We start from the raw sequence: 18,972 nt of genomic DNA on the forward strand, positions 1-18,972 counted from the left end.
CAGCATTATGAAATAATGTTATGGCACTTGTCATCCTTAGCATGCCTGCCATGCCTTGGCACCGACTGTTTACAGCAGAGCATCCGGAGGCCAAGCAAAGATTCCCTTTTAAGGCAAGGAGCCACTATGAGAATCCCAAAGAAAAAGTTTCCCTGGCATGTAGGGTACATTCTTCTTTCCTCCTCCTCTTAAATAAACTATTAGTAACTTTTAAAAACAGAACAAAAATGAAGAAGCAGGGCCAGAAATGCTGCCAAAGATGCTTTATGCTGCTCAGCCCCCTTAGACCTGTGCAGCAACCAAGCCCTGGAGCTAACACAGGGCAGGAGAGGGGAGGAATGAAGCTGAGGTCAGAGAGGTCTGTCAGAGACCTGGGGCAAGAGGAGATCGGAATGGAGACTGCCTTAAAAAGCTTTGTCTCCTTCCCTTGCGCAGCCCTGGAGAAAAGCACTGTCCACAGCCATCTGTGAACAATTGTACTGAATGCTGCACTGGGATTTGGACTTGCTTTCCAATACCTTGCACAGCTTCCTTTCCCATGCTGATGTTCTTTTCTTTCCCAATCCTGAACATGGATGTGTACGTCCAGGATTTGTGTTCTGGGTGTGCTGTCACGTGGCATTTCCAGCTGAAGACTTAACAGTGATCTGGGTTAAAACAGGACATGGGATTGCAGAAGAACTTCCAGTGGTGCTAATCTTGTGCTGTTTTAAAGAAAGAGGGGAAATGCAAACATCATCTTTGGCGTTAGTCTCAAAGGAAGGGCAGCTTGACTGATGTTTGAAGGAAGCTGTTATTCCCCTTTTCTTGCATGCTGTACAAGTAAACAAAGACACTGAATTACCAAGAAGGGATTTTACGCTCCATAGCCTTTCTAAGCTTCCAGTTCTTGCTCTTAACTGAGGAGCAAAGGCAGTGGGCTGCTGGGTAAGAAACTGGACAGCCTCAAGAGTTGTTCCTGACCCATAAGAACTGGCGTAACCTGCTTCTTCATTGTTCTTGTCACTTGGGCTCATAAATTTTAGCTCATAAAACTGTTTCCTTCCTGCTGTGAATGGATTCAGGACTCCCATGCTTACGCAGAACATTTGTAACCAGAAATTAACTGATAATTTCTTTCCAGTAAAGGGCCACATAAAAAGCCCATAAAGGTAAAGAGTATATCTGTGAGCAGCTGACCTGGTTTACCTTACAAAGCTGTAGCCTTCTGTGCACGGCTGAAATCACTGTGGTTTTCCTTTCTGCCAAGGGAGTACATTAAGGGAGAGACCTTGAATATTGGAATGTTTTTGCCTTAATGTGTTTTACTCCCTCTTCTATTTCACTCATATTCCCTTTGACTCCCTGCCCAAAGAAGAGGAGAGAAGGTAAAATGCAAACATCCAGTACACCTTTAATTTTGAATTCTAAACCCTTGTTCACTGGAAAAATAAAAACAGTGTTCATAAAGTTTCGTCTGAAGGACAGTGCTACAATGTTGGCTTACTGCCTCTCTAATTTTGTCTTTTAAGAAGCTAACCTCCATTCTTAGAGTGCCAAGAAAGCAGGTTTTGGTAGAAATACTTCACTTTATAACCACTTCATATAGTGGAGTGTGTTTTAAAACACAGCCCTTCAAAAAGAAAGAAAAAATTACAGGATAAAAAAATTGAAGGCCCAGATAGTTTGATACTAGTTCGGTGCATAGAGGTATACTTGGTGTTGCTGTTGCAGCCAGTAATCCCTGTAAAAGTTCAGTTGGGAGTGCACCATTTAAACCCCAAACTTTTCCAGATTGTGAACTATACAAATTGTAAAGTGTAAGCCAGGTTACTTGAAAATAACCCCCAAACCCTTGAGTGATGTTTTTAATATCATTTGGTACTCCTTCTGTGGGCATCTTTGTTTTGATCTTCCTTAAACCCGTTTTTTCTTTTTGTGCCATTTTTTGCGTGCATTGCTGTGGATTGGGGGCTGTACTCTCGCCAAGGCTAATGGAATATGTCACAGCTGGATTGGCAACAGCCAATTGTTCTGAATTTGTGCAGATTGCTAGGATTATAGCAGTTAACCTTACGTAAGGAATAGGGTCAGTTGCTAAAAAAAGCCCACAAAACCACACCATATTAATCACAAAATACGTGTCTTTGTCCTGTAAGGTTTGTGATCCGTGGTGATTTTCATCCTCACAGACTTGAGATGGCTTGTGAGTTTTGAAGTTTGCTAACAGAGACAGATTTACCATGTGAGGCCTGTCAGACCTGTTCTGTCAATTTTCCAATGGAAATTGGTGTGTTTGAGACTTGGCTGGAACCTGAAACTGCTACATGATCCAGAGGGCACAGGGTGATGGGAGTTTAGCCTGCAGCTCTGGTCATCACCACTACAGAGTTTTTAAATAAATTTTTTAACTTTCTAAAGTTACTCTTATTTCCATTTTAATATGCCACACTAAAAAGAGAAAACCCACTGATAACATGTACTTTCATAAAGAAAATGTAAACAGCCATTCATCCCAAGGACAGTTAGTTTGGTGTGGAGGATGGGAGAGGGGGATCAAAGTATCATCAATTGTCTTTGAAGAGATTTCAATTTCAGATGCAGTGTAAGAAACTGCACAGCTTGCTGGAGACAGCAAGAAATTATTATAGCTGGGCTGGTTTCTTTTGGGAAAAAAGGAATCCTGAACTGATGGAAATCATCTAAAATAGCATGGTCCGTTTAGGGAAGTTTAGCATTTAATAAATTGGTAGTATTCCCTCTGTGCGATCAACCTGGTAATAAATAGATGTTCGTGACCAGAACCATGGATGCCTGGTACGATTCCAGAGTGATGTGAACTACATCAGGTTATGAAGCATATCCACTGAGTGGACACTGGGTCTCTGGTCCTTCTTCAGCTAAATCAGATTGCTTCATGTGTGCTTCTTTCCAAACAAACTGTGTTGGTTTACACTGAAGCACATACTTAGCATTTGTACCGTGAATCAACTTTGAACCTTACAGCCAGTTTCTGCTGTGAAATGGGAATAACACTTCCTCAAAATGGTGTTAAAACTAAACCTTGATGGTGCTTTGAAGAGACTCTGAAGTGCAGGGTTTTTAAACCACGAAACTAGTGAGCATCTGATCAAGAAGGAAATGAGAGAGAAAGATTAGAGGAGGATCTTTATTAACTGATGTGGGATAAGAAAGCAAGCTGGGAAATTGGCAATTTTACTCGATCTTAACAAAGCAGTTAGATTAGAGAAAAAACATCAGTGGGCTGTCACTTGGTGGAGTGTCTTACACCTTTCTTTCTGCAGTGAAATCCAGGCAAACTTGCCGCTGATGTGTTTTCTAGCTGGACACAAGGCTGACAGGTCTGGCAGCCCTGCTAGAAGCATTAGTGAATGTAGAGTCTTGGCCTGGAGCCAGTTTGCTGAAACTTCTTCTAAGTCTTCGGGCGAGTGATCTCCCTTCTGCCATTTGCCATCACTTTTTCCTCTCTGAAATTTATTTGTGGGTGTGACTTGGCCTGTGGCATCATGTTCAATCGAGTGCCTAAAACCAAAGGCAGACCTAGCCTGGGAATTGTCTGAGGAATTAGTTTGTACTCTGGTTTGCCTGTCAGTAAAAACTGGAGTGCTGTCTCCTTGGATTCCTTAAAGATGTTTCTTTCCTTAATTAGCAGTTAAGCACCGATAGACAGGATTCGGTCTAAGCTGTGGTCAGACCACCAACCTGCTGCGTAAGAGCTACTTCTGCAGCTGCTTGGGTGATACAGTTGATGTGGTGTGGACACGTTAAGACAAATCTAAGCAGAATTCTCTCATTTTTGAAGAAAGACACATGTAAACATGAATCAGGACTTGAGGTGCCTATAGCTGTGTTTTGAAAAGTAGTGCTCTTTTTGTGGTCTTGGATGACACTTAGTTATGTTTTCCAATAAACAGTCATCTACAGGTGATGAATTTTGGTGTTTCCTGAATAGAACAGTGAAACTCTACTGTTCTTGACTTTTTTGTATTTGTGTATTTTAAACATAAAATGAAAAATTAAGGAAGGCATCTTGAATGAGAAGAGCTCACAAAAAGAAAATAATGGATGCTTCATTTTGTGCCTTTGGACTTGAGTCCAGCTGGTGTGTTCTTACAAGTCTTTGAAACAACAGTGAACTGGGAGGTAGGGGCGAGCACAGGGAAGGAAGCTCACTCCTAAACCTTGCACTATTTGGTAATTCTGGTGATTGTGAATGAATGAGCTTTGGTTTATCTGGAATATGGAAGTATTCTTTGTTGACTCTTAATCATATGTAATTGTGTTTCTAAAACAGGGGGTTTTTTTATACTGCTGTATGCTCCAGCTTTGTAAGTTTGAAAAGAAAATGTTTTACTATGGGTGGGTATTGATAGTTCCCAAACTAAACACACAGTTTTACAGCCTAGACTGAGCATGACTCAATTAATTTGAGTAAGTCAGTAGAACCTAAATTCTGCCTAATTGGGGTGGATACATGGTCCAGTTCAAATGACATTTTTAAGGCTGGATTTTTTTTTTTTAGTTTGTACTTACAGTATTGGGGCCATGTCATGTCCTAGCTGCACTGCATGCAGGTCATGAAAATGTGCTGGTGTAAACAATTTGTGGTCTTGCTGTAGTTCTCAGGAGCTGCAAAAGGTTAACAAGATGTTCATGCTGCACATGGCAGTTTGACATTCAGGTTTCAGTGCTGTGAATAAATCCTTTGAGAGCAGTGATTCTGGGCATTTTGCAGGTTCTGTGATGATACCCAAGAGTCAGGTTCTTTTAAAACTGAGCCAAAGCTCTGGAAACAAGCAGAAATTGGATTCTTCAGGAAGCTTTTGTTTGAAGTGCTCCACTTCCAGCACAAGGCAGTTGTGGAAAGACACAATCTATTTAAAAGACTCAAAGTGGCTGCACGTACTGATCTAACGCAGAATTGACATTTGTGTGAAAATGAGGGGCTTTGGATTTTGCAAAAGGACAGTGTAGTGTTGTTTGCAAGAGCAAACTTGTGAAATATATTTAGTGTTGAATCTTCGTTTATTCTCTTGAAATGGGGAAGAGAGGATGAGGTACCCCCCACCCATTCCCATGTGATGGAAGGCTTGCCTCAGCCTCATGTGTCTTACTTCCTTCTGTGGTCTCTCCATAGCCTCCTTGTCTAGCTCTTCCCTCCTCCTCCTTACAGCAGACTGCTCTTAGCTGATGTGGCACAGCCCTAACCTGGGGCCCTTGGTTTAATTGTCCTGAACTATAGCAAAGACAGAAACTCTATCCAGACTACTTCTCACTGATAACTTTTTCCCCTGAGTGTGGTTAATGCGGTTTGTGAAACCAGTCTCTGAAGCTGAAGGTATTTTCTGTATGACTGCTACTAGAACTATAATTTTCCTAAAAAAATCAACTTATCCTTGAATGCTAGAATCTTGGCCCCCTCCCCCCCCCAACCAAACCAAACCAAACCCAGAAACCACTAAATGTAGCAAATGCAAGGGTTTGAAGACAGGAATAGTCTGACAACTAGGAACTTAATCTAAGCAAGCAACCCCTCTGTATTAAGAGCCTTGCACTGAGGAACAGCTGAATTCTCATGTCCTAAAACATCCCTTTATGGAGCAGTTATGAGAATCAGTCCCGTTCACTTCATTAAATAAACTTAAGGGACAGATCTTGCAGGCTCCATTTGGATTGGAATGCGCTGCTGTGGAAAAAGGACATGGCAGGAAATGCGTAGGAGTACAGCTCTTGTGCCGAACTTATCCTCAGGAATACTGGCTTTAGTTTATTTTCATCCCGTATTTGTATTCTTTAGAAAGATGTTCTATGTTGTACTCTTTAAAAAGATGTCACAGGCATCCTCCCTTAAACCATGAAGCCCACCTTTTTCATTAACATAGGAGAGAAGCTGTGACCATTGTTCCCTGCCAGACACCTGCAGCGCTTTCTGCACATCTGTGTAAATACATCTTGAGGCTGTAAGTGTATATCGTGCTGCTATCATCAAGTTTTCCTTGATTTTCCTTTATGATGGCTTTTCTGAAGTCCCTCTAGTCTTAATTTGCTCGTTAGAGAGAAGTGTGAAAAGAATCAGCACAGGTTTAAGACAGTGAACACTGGCAGTGCTGGTGTCCCAAGTTAGAGTGCTGCTTTCCTGCGGAAGGCGCATCTGTCTCTCCCTGCTCTGGTAGGGATTATGTGGATGATGAATCTTCCTGAAGATGTGTTTAATAAACAGATCAGTAAAGAGCCCATGAAGAGAGAAAAATGAGTAACCATATTTTCTTTAAGAAGAGCAGTGACACTTCAAATACCATTCCAGGAAAGATGTGTATCACATCCTCACGGTAAAAATCAAGCCTGCATGTATCTTAGACAGGAACACAGCTGGAAGATTATTTAAGTGTGTTAAGAGCCAAAATGTGAGGTCTGTTTCCTTTGGATGAGATCTCAATGAGTTTTGACAGCAAACTTAATGCAGTCATCTGCAAAGGTGGGCTTGTCTTGGCTTTAAAGGTCCCTAAAAATCACTTTAACCAAGACAGCCTGACGTTAAAAACGAACTGGCATCTCTTCCTTGTATTCACATGATAATGGACAGCAAGTATTGCCCTATGATTGTCACTCACCATTAAATAGATCTTCCATCTCTGCTTAGGTAGATTTTTTAACTGTAGGAACACATGGATGTTTGACCACATAGCCTAAAAGACCAAAGTGCTTGACTCACTGTCCTTCCTCTGAAGTCCTACTGAATCCCTGATCCTGGATTGGGTTGAGAGTCTAGTTAAAAACGAGTGAGAGGAAAGCTCTAGTGATTTCAGCAAACGCTTTACAAAAGGGAGATGAAAAGTCACAATATGCCATGAAGATAAGTGTGTTTTATGGAATGTGGTTTCTGTGCTTTTATAAATCCAAATGGAAGGTTATTTCACAATGCATTGGATTTCCAAGGGTTTTCAGAAAAACACGAGCTCAGATCTTTGTGTCCCAGGTATCCCTGGAATTGAGAAAACAGGTGTTTTTGTGGTTATCAGTCACAGATGTTCACTTAAGAAGGCTTCTAATAGGGCTGGAGAGCAAGGAATGCTGTAGCTTTGAATGAGCAGCACCAGATTTTCCGGCTCTGTTCTTTCAGCAGCCAAATTTGCTGTTTCTCAGATGATCAGGAACTGTGTGGCGCAGCAGGTTGTTGGTCCTCACATTAGAGTGGCTCCTTCAGGCACAGTCACTGCTGTTCACAGGCCTGAGGAGAGACCAATGTGTTCCCAGGAGTTTGCAATCTCATCTGGCCAAAGGGCAGTGGAGATGGAGCAGCAAAATGAAGCTAAGGGGAGGGAATGCAGAAGGAGTAGTGTAAAGGCAAATACAGGAGTTTGGGTGACCCAGCTGCTTTCAGGTTTCTGTAGCTGTTCAACAGTAGAGGTAACCCCACTTCTCTCTTTTTGAATCTTTTCCAGGAAGTCGAAGGGAAAGCCAAATGGTAAAAAGCCAGCACCGGAAGAGAAGAAACTTTACCTGGAGCCAGAATACACAAAATCCAGAATTACCGACTTCGAATTTAAGGAACTAGTGATGTTACCACGGGAAATAGACCTCAACGAGTGGCTTGCCAGCAACAGTGAGTATTGTGTTCGTACAGCTCTGAGCTTGCTGTCCATGCTCAAGGGGCCATTCATTCACTCTTTTGCTGTTTTCAGTGCTTAGAGAAACACTCAGTGACTATTTATGCTTACTGTGTAATGCATGTCATTGTACCTTGAGTGGTAATTAAGCTGTCTCACGAACAGCCCAGCTGTGCTCAGCAGCATGAAAGCCTTGATGCGTTTCCTCCTTCCAGCTCCCTCCCTGTGGCACTGAGGGCATTGCAGTTTTTGATGCTCTTTGGAGAACCATCAAGATTCCCATTGACTGCTTGCTAAACTGGCTGGTTCTGCATGTTTCTGACTCAAGCTACTGACCTTCCAGAAGCATTGTAAAAATGTTGTTTCTAAAGGCTTACATGTAAAGCAACTTATGCCCAAAGAAGTTGAGAAGTCTTTTGGCTAGATTTTTTTCCTCCCTACTCCTTCCAAATTTTGGTGTAATTACACTGGATTTAAACAGTAGACAAGCTGAAAATCAGAGATGTGACCAACTACTGTGAGTGCTGTACCTGTGCACTTCAGCCCTGATTTACTCCCCTGGACTTCTCCTGCCAGTCCTCACCTGCAGCTATGGCCCACTCTTGTTTATGTTTCTAATACTGTGTGGTAGTAGCAAGAAACTACTTTAAACTGCACACCAGGAAAGTTTTTTAGAGACTCATTAAGAGAAAGTGAGGTGCCCCATGAGAGGTATTAAGAAGTTAAATTATCTCAGGAGATTTTTAAAAAGTAGAAGTGTACTAGCTTTCCTGCTGGTTGTTTTTAGAAGGAGATGTGTCGTGAAAACTAATAGAGCCTCTTTCTAGCCACTGTACATTTTAAGTCTGACTTCAAAAGAACGTAGCAAATTGTTTGCCTTCAGCTTATAGCATTCTACTGTAAAGGTGAGGCTGATGACGGAGACACTTTCCAGTCTTGCTGCTTTGTGAGTAATAAGAGCTAATGCATCATGGTGCTTTCATCTTAAATCAAAACAAGAGCTTTCATTCTGTATACCTCTTTGTTTTGCAGTTCATCATTAGGCTCATTTAGCTAAATCATGTTTAAATTTGTATGCAAGCTCAAGACTGAAGTTGCTTCACTTGCTCTATTTAAGTAATTGTCTGGAGGATAACCAGTGTTTGAAAGTATTTTACTTCTGAATTTCTTTCCTTTGTTTATTTTTCAGCAACAACTTTCTTCCATCACATCAACTTACAGTATAGTACAATCTCAGAATTCTGTACAGGAGAGTCATGTCAGACCATGGCAGTGTGCAATACGTAAGTCAGTATTTTCATTTATTACATATGCAAGGTTTCCATGTCTTCAGAGTTGCCTGGGGAGGATACTGGTATTGGATGGCATTGGGGAAGTGTTTTACAGCAGGTCTCTACTTGTTGAGAACGTGTCAGCTGTGCATCCTCTTCTCTCCCTTCAGCAGTGAAGTGTGGTGGAAATCTGGTTTTGTGGAGGACTAGAAGGATGAGAATCTTTGAGTGCTCTGAGCTGGTTTTATAAGGTCAGATCAGAGAGGCAAATGACCATGTGTGTGCCTGGGGGAGAGGGAAAGGTGAGTGTTAAGGAAACATCCCTGTCTGACCATCCAGGAGCCACTCTGGCGGTCTTGAGGTGGGACCAAGGTCCCTTCACAACTACACACCCCACGCTCAGCCCAGCTTTCCTTACTGGCTTGACCCAGGTTTTCCATAGCAGAGTCTCAGACTTTCAGATCCTTAAAATTAACTTGGTACAGTAACTAAATAACTTCATGACAGCCCGATCTGGTGCCTTCACAGAGGGACCCCAAACAAAGGAAACCCTGGGCTTTTATACTCTCACAGCTGAGAAGGCCTGAGGGAGGCCGTGGGGTTGTCAGGTCATGCTGTGTCTTTGAGTGTCACCTGTCTGGGCCACAGGTCCCCATGTCCTTTACTGTGCCCCTGCCATGCAGAGCTCAGCCCTGAGCCTGCAGTGCAGCTGCTCATGGAGGTACCTGCACAGAGTGTGCTCCTCAGCAAGGGCAGGGCAGGACTGTCCATAGTGGTTACAGCGCTGGGGTTCCAGAGAAGGCAGGGCAGGAGAAGAGAGTTGTGAAAACCTCAGAGGGTGCTTCTGAGAGCTGGAATACTGACACAGCACCAGGCTGCTGGTAGATAACTTCTAGCCTGATGTGAGCCACAGGCTCTCTGCCTGAGACCTTGGGCACAGATGACACAAGTGGCGGCAGCTTTGCAAGAGTAAGGAAAACGTTTTGGTTTGGCACTTTTCCGCCTCTAGAACGTAGTAGACTTTAACACTGACTAGCTGTCAGTTCTGAAAGAAAGCTCTGTAGTGTTACTGTACAGTGTGAATATAAGAAAAAGTTACCATAAACTTCTGCTGTTGATGAGCACAGTCCAACATGATGGAATATGAGACCCAGTCAAGTATGAATAAGCCTATTGTGGTTTTGGTTTTTTCCCTCCAACATGTGTTGATAGTTCTTTTCTTCTCTCCTCTTGCATTTCCGGGGATTAATTTACTTGAGATGGATTTTAAAAGAGACGACTGGGCAGTTAATGTCCTAGTACATCAAACAAACATCCCAGGGAATGTACGCAACAGAACCATAGCTCTGTATTGTATCTTACAGGCATTACATAGTTCTTAGAAGGAAAGCCTTGCTTAATGCACTGGGCTATCTTGTACACTTGAAATTAATATCAGGGGCTTTCTTTGAGAGCACTCAGAAGCATGCAAAGTGTATGGAGGGTATTTTTTGCATGTAAAAGTTGGAATAGTAACTGTCAGAAGAGAGTTAAAGCTATGCTAGAGGCTTTGAAACCAAGCTGGAAAAGAAAGTAATAAATCTCTGCTGGACCCAGATTTTATCAAAAGGAGACAGCACGTCTCTAAATAAGAAATGGTGAGCAGTAAGATGAGTATTTTGTTGATTCTTGTTCCCAAGCTTGCTCATGTTTAAATTCCTGATGTGGCGCTGGCTGTCCCAAGCACTGAGTGTAACTGTTTATCCACTTGCCTGGTGGGAAATAGTGGCTGAAAGGAGGTGGTGATAGGAAGCCTGCATTAGTGTTGCTCCATTCTGCTCTAGTGAGCCTTAAACGAGAGTTCTCTGTAAGCGCCTTGTGCTGCAGAATAAAGAGAGGAAGTGCCTGTAGGCAATTCCAGCTGTAGCCTGTATTTTTAGTGGTAACGACTGATAGCAGAATGTTCCTATCCTTTGTTTTGGAAAACTGAAAAATGGTGCTATTTGGGAATAACAGGAAGTATGTCTACACTTCGGTGAAGCACTTGAAACAGTTTGTGTTTAGCTAAACCATAACAACTTCGGTACCTTGCTGTACTTGGGGGCAGGTGGCTGATGCACGTTTGCAAACTGGAGGCTGCTTCTAGCAAGCGTGTGGGTCTATCAAAAAAGCCACTGAAGTGACATCAGCTGCCTGCACACCTCAGCACAGTTCAGCTTTGAGGGCCCCCTTCATAATTGCATTCTCCAAATCCTTATCTTTTTGTTCTGCCTTTCCTAGCTCTGGTAAGCTAAAGACGTGCTTTTTGTGTTGGAAAAGCACCATTGTGCCTTGGACCTGTCTCCAGTGTATAGAGACACCTAAACACTAGTGTCAGTTGCTGATGAACCTGATGGACACTCCTGGCTTAGCCTTCTGTGGCCATGATCTGTTTGTTCCTGGCCTTTGGAACAAAATAGCATCTGGCTGTGTAAGATTGCCACAGAATTACAGTACCTTGGAATTAAGGTGCAGTTCGCCATTTTTTTCCCATGGCGATTCCTTGGGTAGTTCCATGTGAAAGTCTGCGTTCTGTTCCACTTTTATATTTTCCCTGCTCAGTTCCTGATGATACGTTTTGGATCACACCATTCTGGTCATGCCTAAGAAAGGCTTTTTTTTATTTATGGTCAAGATGTTCAAGTAACTATTGAGAACTGGTTGCTTGTCAACTTCCTTGACATTCAGATTGCACTGCAAGTACCCAGTCCTAAATTTAAAGTATTTGCTGGCACAGTAATCACTGGTTGCAGTGAAATATTTGAGGTAAGGTTTTAACATCTGAGAGAAGCTGCAGCCAACTGACAAACTGCAGACAGATGCAGCTTTCAGCCCTCTGTCAGATATGTGAGATAGCACAGCCATCTGCACTCAGCGAGGAGGAGTTTTTCTGCTTACGGTCACTAGGAGACATCTGACCAAAACTTAGTCTCAGCATAGAACAGATGGAAGCATTTGCTGGCAAGGTGGGATAATGCCAAGAGAAATACCGTCATGGCCAGTTATCCTCAAACTTTAATGAGAGTGACATGAATATAAATTTGGGAATTACTTAATTTTGCTCATTAATATGTTTATCACTTGTTGTAAAGCAGGTACTATATTTTAACACAGTATTTACTATTAAAATTCAGTATGCTTTATAGCTTGTTATTACACAAACCAGCTTTAAAGCACTTTGAGCCTGTAAACTTTCCTAGCTGACACTTGGGTAAAACTCCTCAAAGCGCTGCAGTGAGTGTACTAAGTAAGAGCCTGTGTAAGTGCTGTACATAAGAGGATGAGTTTACAAAACTCCTGAGGCAGAAATCAAAGATGGATGCAAACTTTCAGGAAGCCCATCTTTCAAGATGATGTTTTGGTTCAGTGAAATCCCTTAATTGGTAACGCTTATCACTCTTACTTTTCTAATCTTAGTCGCCTTTCTCATGTTTACCTTGCCCATAGTGTCTCTGTGTACAGGGAGGGTATTTCCTCCTAGAGTGCTTAAATCAAACTTGTAAGTTCTACATTTTCTTACATTTAAGTTTCCCCAGCTGTATGGTTTTACATGATGTCTTCTTTCTCTTCTCTGCCATCCAAATATTGTTTACCCCCTATGAAACCATCCAAGCTGTTTCAGCTGCTGACAAGCACTATTCCTGCCTCTGGCTTTCTGTCCTGCTTTCTTCATATTGCCTGGTTTTTGGTATTTCTAGCAGGACTGTCTCTACTTCCTTTCCAGGCAAAATAATCTCCACAGTATATGCTTTTCCCTCCTTCCAGAAGCTCATGTATTGGTGTAACTTCTGTTCTGCCTTGGCTTCTGTGTCATCAACACCAGCCCAGAATGTTTTAGAGAAAAACAGATAAAATACATACATATATTAAGATGCAGTATTGTGATTTTGTTTGTGATTTCACATTATACTTCATTATTTGCATTGCAGGCTCTTCTCTGTTAAACCCATAGTCATTTCTCCCTGGGATTTAGAACGGAGCTGCAGGTACCTCATATTTCTCCATACTGGGGAAATTTAAATCTGCAGCTTTTTGAAAAGTGCCTTTAGGTCTCATCCTCTTGTCCTTTCTGCTTCCCATCCATTCCCTAATATGGGACTGTGCTGTCACAGTGCCAGTGGTGGAATGTAATTAGGCTTCTGTGCCCAAGTGAGCCCTTCCATGGCCCCAGACTGCTCCTATCTCGTTCATGGAGATAATGCCAGCGTGGGTGGAAGCCGTGTACCAGGTGCGAGATGTTCATGGCATGTCAGGGGCTCCTCTCTTCCCCTAAGGGCTGTGAAATCTGTTCAAAGGCACCTGAAACATGAGGAAAACACATGACTCTAATCAACAGGACAGGCATTGGATTTATCCCCTTACTGTGAATGATTCTTCTTTTTAATTCCAGTTTTGCATAATTCATTTTCTTGATTTTCAAGGAAAGGCAAAAAGGATGTGCATTGGGATGCTAGAGCAGATTTATTCACTTACAGGAGAATATAAGTGAACTTGTACAGTTGCCAAATTGTTCCTTCTGATAAAAATCCAATTATCAACACTCCTTTTTGCACCTAAGGGCAACTGTAAACTGTGCTTTCTGTCTTGCAGTTGAAGATTTCTGCAGCCTGAGAGAACTGCTGGGGTAGAGCAGTCCAGCCTGCTTCTGGTTTTGGTGACAAGCATTGTCTTAAGACCCAAAATAAGGCTGAATTGCCTGGGACTGTCTCTCACTACAGTAATAGACAAAGAAAGTTGTGTGTTGGTGGACTACATTGTGTAATTCCTTAGAGGTGGATTGTACAAAGGAAGTGAGCAGGGGTGAAGAGCACAGTCTATGCCTAAGGGCCCAAGTGCTGGGTTTGATGCCTGACAGCTCTAAAAAGGACTTTTGACTCCTGCTGTTTTCACCCACTCACCTTTTTATGCAATTTTGCAGTCAGTCCTTGTCTGTCTAGTAAACAACAGAGTGACGAAGTACTACACATAGTGAAAAGGAGCTGAAAGAAAAACTCTAAAAGCTTAATGTTTGCAGAACTAGTTCATAGTTGCCTTTCCTCTCCTGACTTGAACTACTCTACTTATTTCTGCAGCTTCCTCATTTTCATGTGGCTTGGGGCATGAACAGTGTCATTTGGGAAGACCAATACTATGGATTTCTTATCAGCCCTATAATGATATAGGACTGTGCCTTGAGCTTAGATGTTTTGAAGAAAGTTCATAAACTGGAACTTCAGGCATGTCTAATGTGACAGAGGAAAAAAAAATTAAAAAGTGTTTTCCTGAATCCCTTATCTGTAAAACACTTCTCACTGTGTGCCTCATCCAATGGGTGGCTACTCTTGGTAGCAGTTAGCTATGCTTTAATTAACCATGATTTTTTAAAAAAAGGATGTCACAGTTGTTTTGTAGCCTTCCGATTCTCTGTCAGCTGAGGGATGGCAGCAGTTAATCAAAATTATTATGGCTAACTGATTGAATTATGGTTGCTTTTGAAGGGCCAGTACCTCCTGTTCCTTAAGATCCAACAGGAATAGTCACTGGTGGCAGAATCACATGTAAATTCAGGTGCCTGGGGGAGTCTGTAACATAAGGAGCAGAGTTCAAACACGTGCTGGTATGGATGTGCAGAAGGTTGTGTTTTGGAACAGGCTTTAGAACATGTAAAATCACTGCCAGTACTTGAGAACCGCAGGCTGGAAAAGGCGGTGTTTTGGAGCCACCGTCTGACTGTTTCACAGTATTGCACTACAAAGCTATTTATGCTCTCTGATGTTAAGCATCAGAAGTTCATCAGTTCATCACTGTGCAGGATTGTTGTCCTTTAAATATAGTTCTGTAATGCTTTCCTGTACAGTTCTACAGACTCCTCCCCTTGGAGCCTTTGTCAGCAGGGCTTTCTGTGCTTGGTACTGCCACCTGCACTCTGGCCTAGACTGATAGGGAGAGACAAAATCGCCCAAAACAAGTTTTGATGCAGAAAGAAATGAATCTCTTATGTTGCAGCTGTTGTTTTATATTTACACAGCCTCCTGGAGGAGTAGCTGAGGAGGCAGAGTGTGGGGTGGTGACACTGTCCCTTCTCTCCACAGACAGTACTACTGGTATGATGAGCGGGGAAAGAAGATCAAGTGCACTGCTCCTCAGTACGTTGACTTCGTCATGAGTTCAGTGCAGAAACTAGTGACAGATGAGGACGTCTTTCCAACGAAATATGGTATGGCTGCTTCCTGGGGCTCTTTGGGGATGCCATCAGTCGAGTGAAAGTTGGCATGCAGCATGTGTAGGAATACCAGACAGCTTTCTCACTTTTGTTTGATGGGTTTTAATTGGGGGGTTTTTTGTAGTTTTCTTTCTTTGTGTGTTTCTTTTGTAGTTTTTTTTGTTTGGTTTTTTTTTTAAAGGAAGAGTTTAAGTTTGGTTCATTCTTGCAGTACAAAAGGCTTACACTCTCAGTGTATGAACTGGGGTGAAAGTCTCATATAGTCTTGGCCTGTATTTTGTCATCAGTGCCCCTTTTTCTTCAAGCATTTTGAGATGATCTAGCCTGGGTTCATAGAGGATAAAATTCTGAGAACAGTCTGCATGTGTGTGTTCAGTACAGCCCACTGATAGCAAACTTCAACCTTTGGGTGGTTTTACTATTTCCATTAGAGCCTCAGTGCATTAAGAAATGCAGGTAGTAAATTGGATTGCCAGGAATGTGGCTTGCTTTCTTTGCCCAAGGCTCTGAAGCATTGTCTTGCAGAGTGTTTGCGGTGTCCTTTCCCTTACAGAGATTAAATAAGAATGTGATTTTTAAGAGCTGAAAAGCAATAGCAAAGTAATTTTAACTCAAATTTGTGTCCTAACAAGATTGCTACATGCAATGCCTTTGGTTAAGGGATATAAAATAGAAACTTGAAGCTATTGTAGGTGGGCTTAATCAGGACTAAAAGTAGCTGGCTTTGTGAGCCACTTCAACAGGTAATTGGGAAACTAGGACATGACAATATAGGACATTACAGTATAGAAAACATTAAGCTAGCAGCCTTTGCTTACAAGCAGCTTGATCTAGAAGGAGGCAGTTTCTTTCCCATTTGATAGAATTTCAACAAGGAAATGAGGGAATATGTTATATCAAGTTATGTAAAAACTGCCACATGCCACCAAGGCTTCCATTTTAGGATTTCTGAATTGGTGTTCCGGGGGAAAACCCACTCCTGGACAAGCTAGATAAGGACAGAGATTAACCTCTTGTTTTTACAACCAGTAACAAAAAATGTAGTGGCTTTGAGGAATAATGACACTTGCTTCCTGATTTTTGACACCTTAAGGTTTAAAATTTAACTTGAAATGGAAGTGCTTAATACCTGCTCCAACTTGTCCCCCAAATCCCTTTAAAGCGAGGATTACATGACACAGGCCCCTCAGGTTGTTTGCTCTATAGGGTGGGCTGGTTGCTCGTACTTACAGCTGAGCCCACCCAGATGCTGCTGTGGGGCTGACAGTGAGCAGCTGGTGCTATCATGGTGTTTCTCCATCTTCCTTTCAGGCAAAGAATTCCCAAACTCATTTGAGTCCCTAGTGAAGAAGATCTGCAAGTACCTGTTCCATGTGCTGGCCCATATCTACTCCTCACACTTTAAGGAGACTTTGGCACTGGAGCTGCACGGACATTTAAACACACTCTACACACACTTTATCCTATTCATCAGGGAGTTCAACCTCGTGGACCCTAAAGAGACCACCATCATGGATGACCTCACGGAGGTCCTCTGCAGCAGCAGCGGGAGCAGCAGTAACGGGAGCGGCAACGGGAGCAGCAACGGCGCAGGAGCACAGAACCATGTGAAAGAGAGATGAGCCCTCCTGGCAGCCCCAAACTAACATTATAAACAGTATAATCTATTGTGTGTATGTGTATGTATATGTTCAGATATACATACGGGCATATCCAGCGCTGAAAGCTGACCGCAGCGATGCTGCCACGCAGGACGCGCAGTCGTACGGGGCTGTACGGAGCTTTGGGTTAATGCGCCAGCCGGCGAGAAGTTGCACCAATTTTATTTTATTTTCTGTCCACTCCTCCTTTTACCTATTCAGATGGATGATGAGTGCTGTTTTTAGAGAAGAGCCAAGCTTAAGAGTGGGGCCACTCTTGGGTTTTTTGGTTCATTTATTTTTTTTTCCTTTTGGTTGGTTGGTTGGTTTTTTGTTTTTCTTTCTTTGGTCTTGAGTGCAAGCCCTTTGGTCTTTCTAGGATGGTGGTCCTGCCATTTAAAAAGTATCTATTATATTATAAGAAGTAACTTTTACTTTGAAGTGGCTTAAAATGCAGGGTTTTTTTCGGGGGTGGGGGTGGTTTTTTGGTTTGGTTTTACATAGACTGCCCCTTACCCTGCCAAAAGCTCCCCCACTGAGTGCATCTTGCCCTTTGTTAGCTTGGAATGGGAAGAAACTCCTGGCTTGACTAGAGTAGCAACTAGGGGCTTGCTACATGTTGAAAGTGGGCATGATTCTCCAGTTGTCCCATCTACTCGGTCACAAGGTGTGAACGTGCAAGAGGATCCACAAGCCTTTCTGCTTATTGCTCCTACAGCATATATACTCTTTTCTCTGCTCCCCTGCCTCTTCTTTTCCCAGGCACACCTGCACAGGTAACAGGAGTAGGATCACTGCAGTCCAGAACCATGTGCAAGAGTCACCACCATTCGCTTTCCCTTGAACAGAGGCCCGGGGACGGGGGAGAAGGGTATACTGGGTCAGTCACCGCCTGTGCTAGAAAGATGGCTGTTGGCATAAAATTATATTGTTGGCTTATTTTAGTTCATCTGTTCTATAATAATAAAAACAAATCTATCAGCCACAAGCTTTGTTTTTGTGTGTGCAGCGTCAGAAGTCACCAGATTCCACCCCTAGAGCCTCCCTTCCACCAGTGAATGCTGCTGGCCCTGCTGGCAGCCAGCTTTATAAAATAATGGGTTGTCTTCCACCCTGTGAGCTTATATTTATAATAATGAATTCCTTGCTTTTCCTGGTAGCCCTAGGAACTGCCTCCCCAGGGAATATGAAGATAAGCAACACTTGGAGAGGGGCAGGTTTCCTGTTTTGCACATATCCATTCTGCAAGTGCAGTGGGTGCCTGGATAACTTGAAGCAAACACTGTATCCCAGCATCTCTCTGGATACAGTATTATATCAGTACTGTATTTGGACAGTGATACTTATTTCTTTCCTTCAAGTTTCTGCTGAATTCTTGCAGTCATTGTTTCCAGCTGGGGAAATGCCAGATTTTGCTTGCACTTGTTCTTCTATCAAAGCTGTGACAATTGTTTGCTACTGGTTTTGATCATTACCTGAGGCCTATGAATGATTAATAACTGACCTGGCATAAATCTGAGAAAGTTTTCCAGAATGAAGTCTGTACCTGTAGTAAAAGGCAGTAGAGAAGAGGAAGGTAGAACAAGTGCAAAGGAAAAAGCAAAGGACGAGCACAACCACGGGGTGAAATTAAAAAGGAAAACACAAAAAACCAAGAAACAAAGCATGAGCAAGAAAGGACAAAAAAATAGAAAAAGCAAAAGCAAGAAAAAAGCTTATGAAGAAGTGTGCAATAGCAACAACAGATCATGACACGTGTGCAAGTGAGAAAAAGAGTAAGTCATGAAAGAGAACGAGCAAAGAGGCATGAGCACAGGAGAAGGGAAGAGGAGGAGTGGGGGATGGGGGAGGGACTGAAAACGACCTCAAACTTTGTGATGCCAGACTTTTCCTGTGTCCTTTCTGGATTGTGGGTGCCACTGTCTCATTGCCCTGCTCAGCTGAGTGCTGTTAATACAGTATTGAAGACCACTCCTTCCCAACCCTGTCGTCCTGTTACAGCCTCCTTATCCAGACAAGTATTCCATTCAGTCTCCATGCTGATGTGAGCCTTTCCATTACAACTCCCTGCACTAAAGTCTGGAGGGAAAAACCAGAGGTGAGCCGAAGCAGTCAGAACAGTGCCATTGGTAAGGCTCCTCTGCTGCTTGCCCTGAGAGCACAGTGAAGTTCAAAGTAAGAAACTGAAAGCAAGAAACAACAACTCAACCCCAAGTAACTTCTGGTAATTTATG

At 42.7% G+C, this 18,972-nt stretch overlaps 1 protein-coding gene across 6 annotated transcripts in view; it reads left to right on the forward strand.

Annotated features, from left to right (window-relative positions):
• The window catches only part of MOB2 (MOB kinase activator 2), a 109,605-nt gene extending 91,879 nt beyond the window's left edge, over positions 1-17,726 (forward strand). For all 6 annotated transcript variants that reach the window (XM_017726627.1, XM_017726629.1, XM_017726628.1 and 3 more), the window contains 4 exons: positions 7,443-7,603; positions 8,797-8,890; positions 14,968-15,092; positions 16,410-17,726. In XM_017726627.1, coding sequence (XP_017582116.1) covers positions 7,443-7,603; positions 8,797-8,890; positions 14,968-15,092; positions 16,410-16,720 — 691 coding nt within the window. In that variant the 3' untranslated portion in view covers positions 16,721-17,726. The remainder of the gene's footprint in view (positions 1-7,442; positions 7,604-8,796; positions 8,891-14,967; positions 15,093-16,409) is intronic.
• Positions 17,727-18,972: the final 1,246 nt, after the last annotated feature.

The sequence above is a fragment of the Corvus brachyrhynchos genome, unplaced genomic scaffold, assembly GCF_000691975.1.
Source record: "Corvus brachyrhynchos isolate BGI_N302 unplaced genomic scaffold, ASM69197v1 scaffold62, whole genome shotgun sequence".
NCBI classification, from domain to species: domain Eukaryota; kingdom Metazoa; phylum Chordata; class Aves; order Passeriformes; family Corvidae; genus Corvus; species Corvus brachyrhynchos.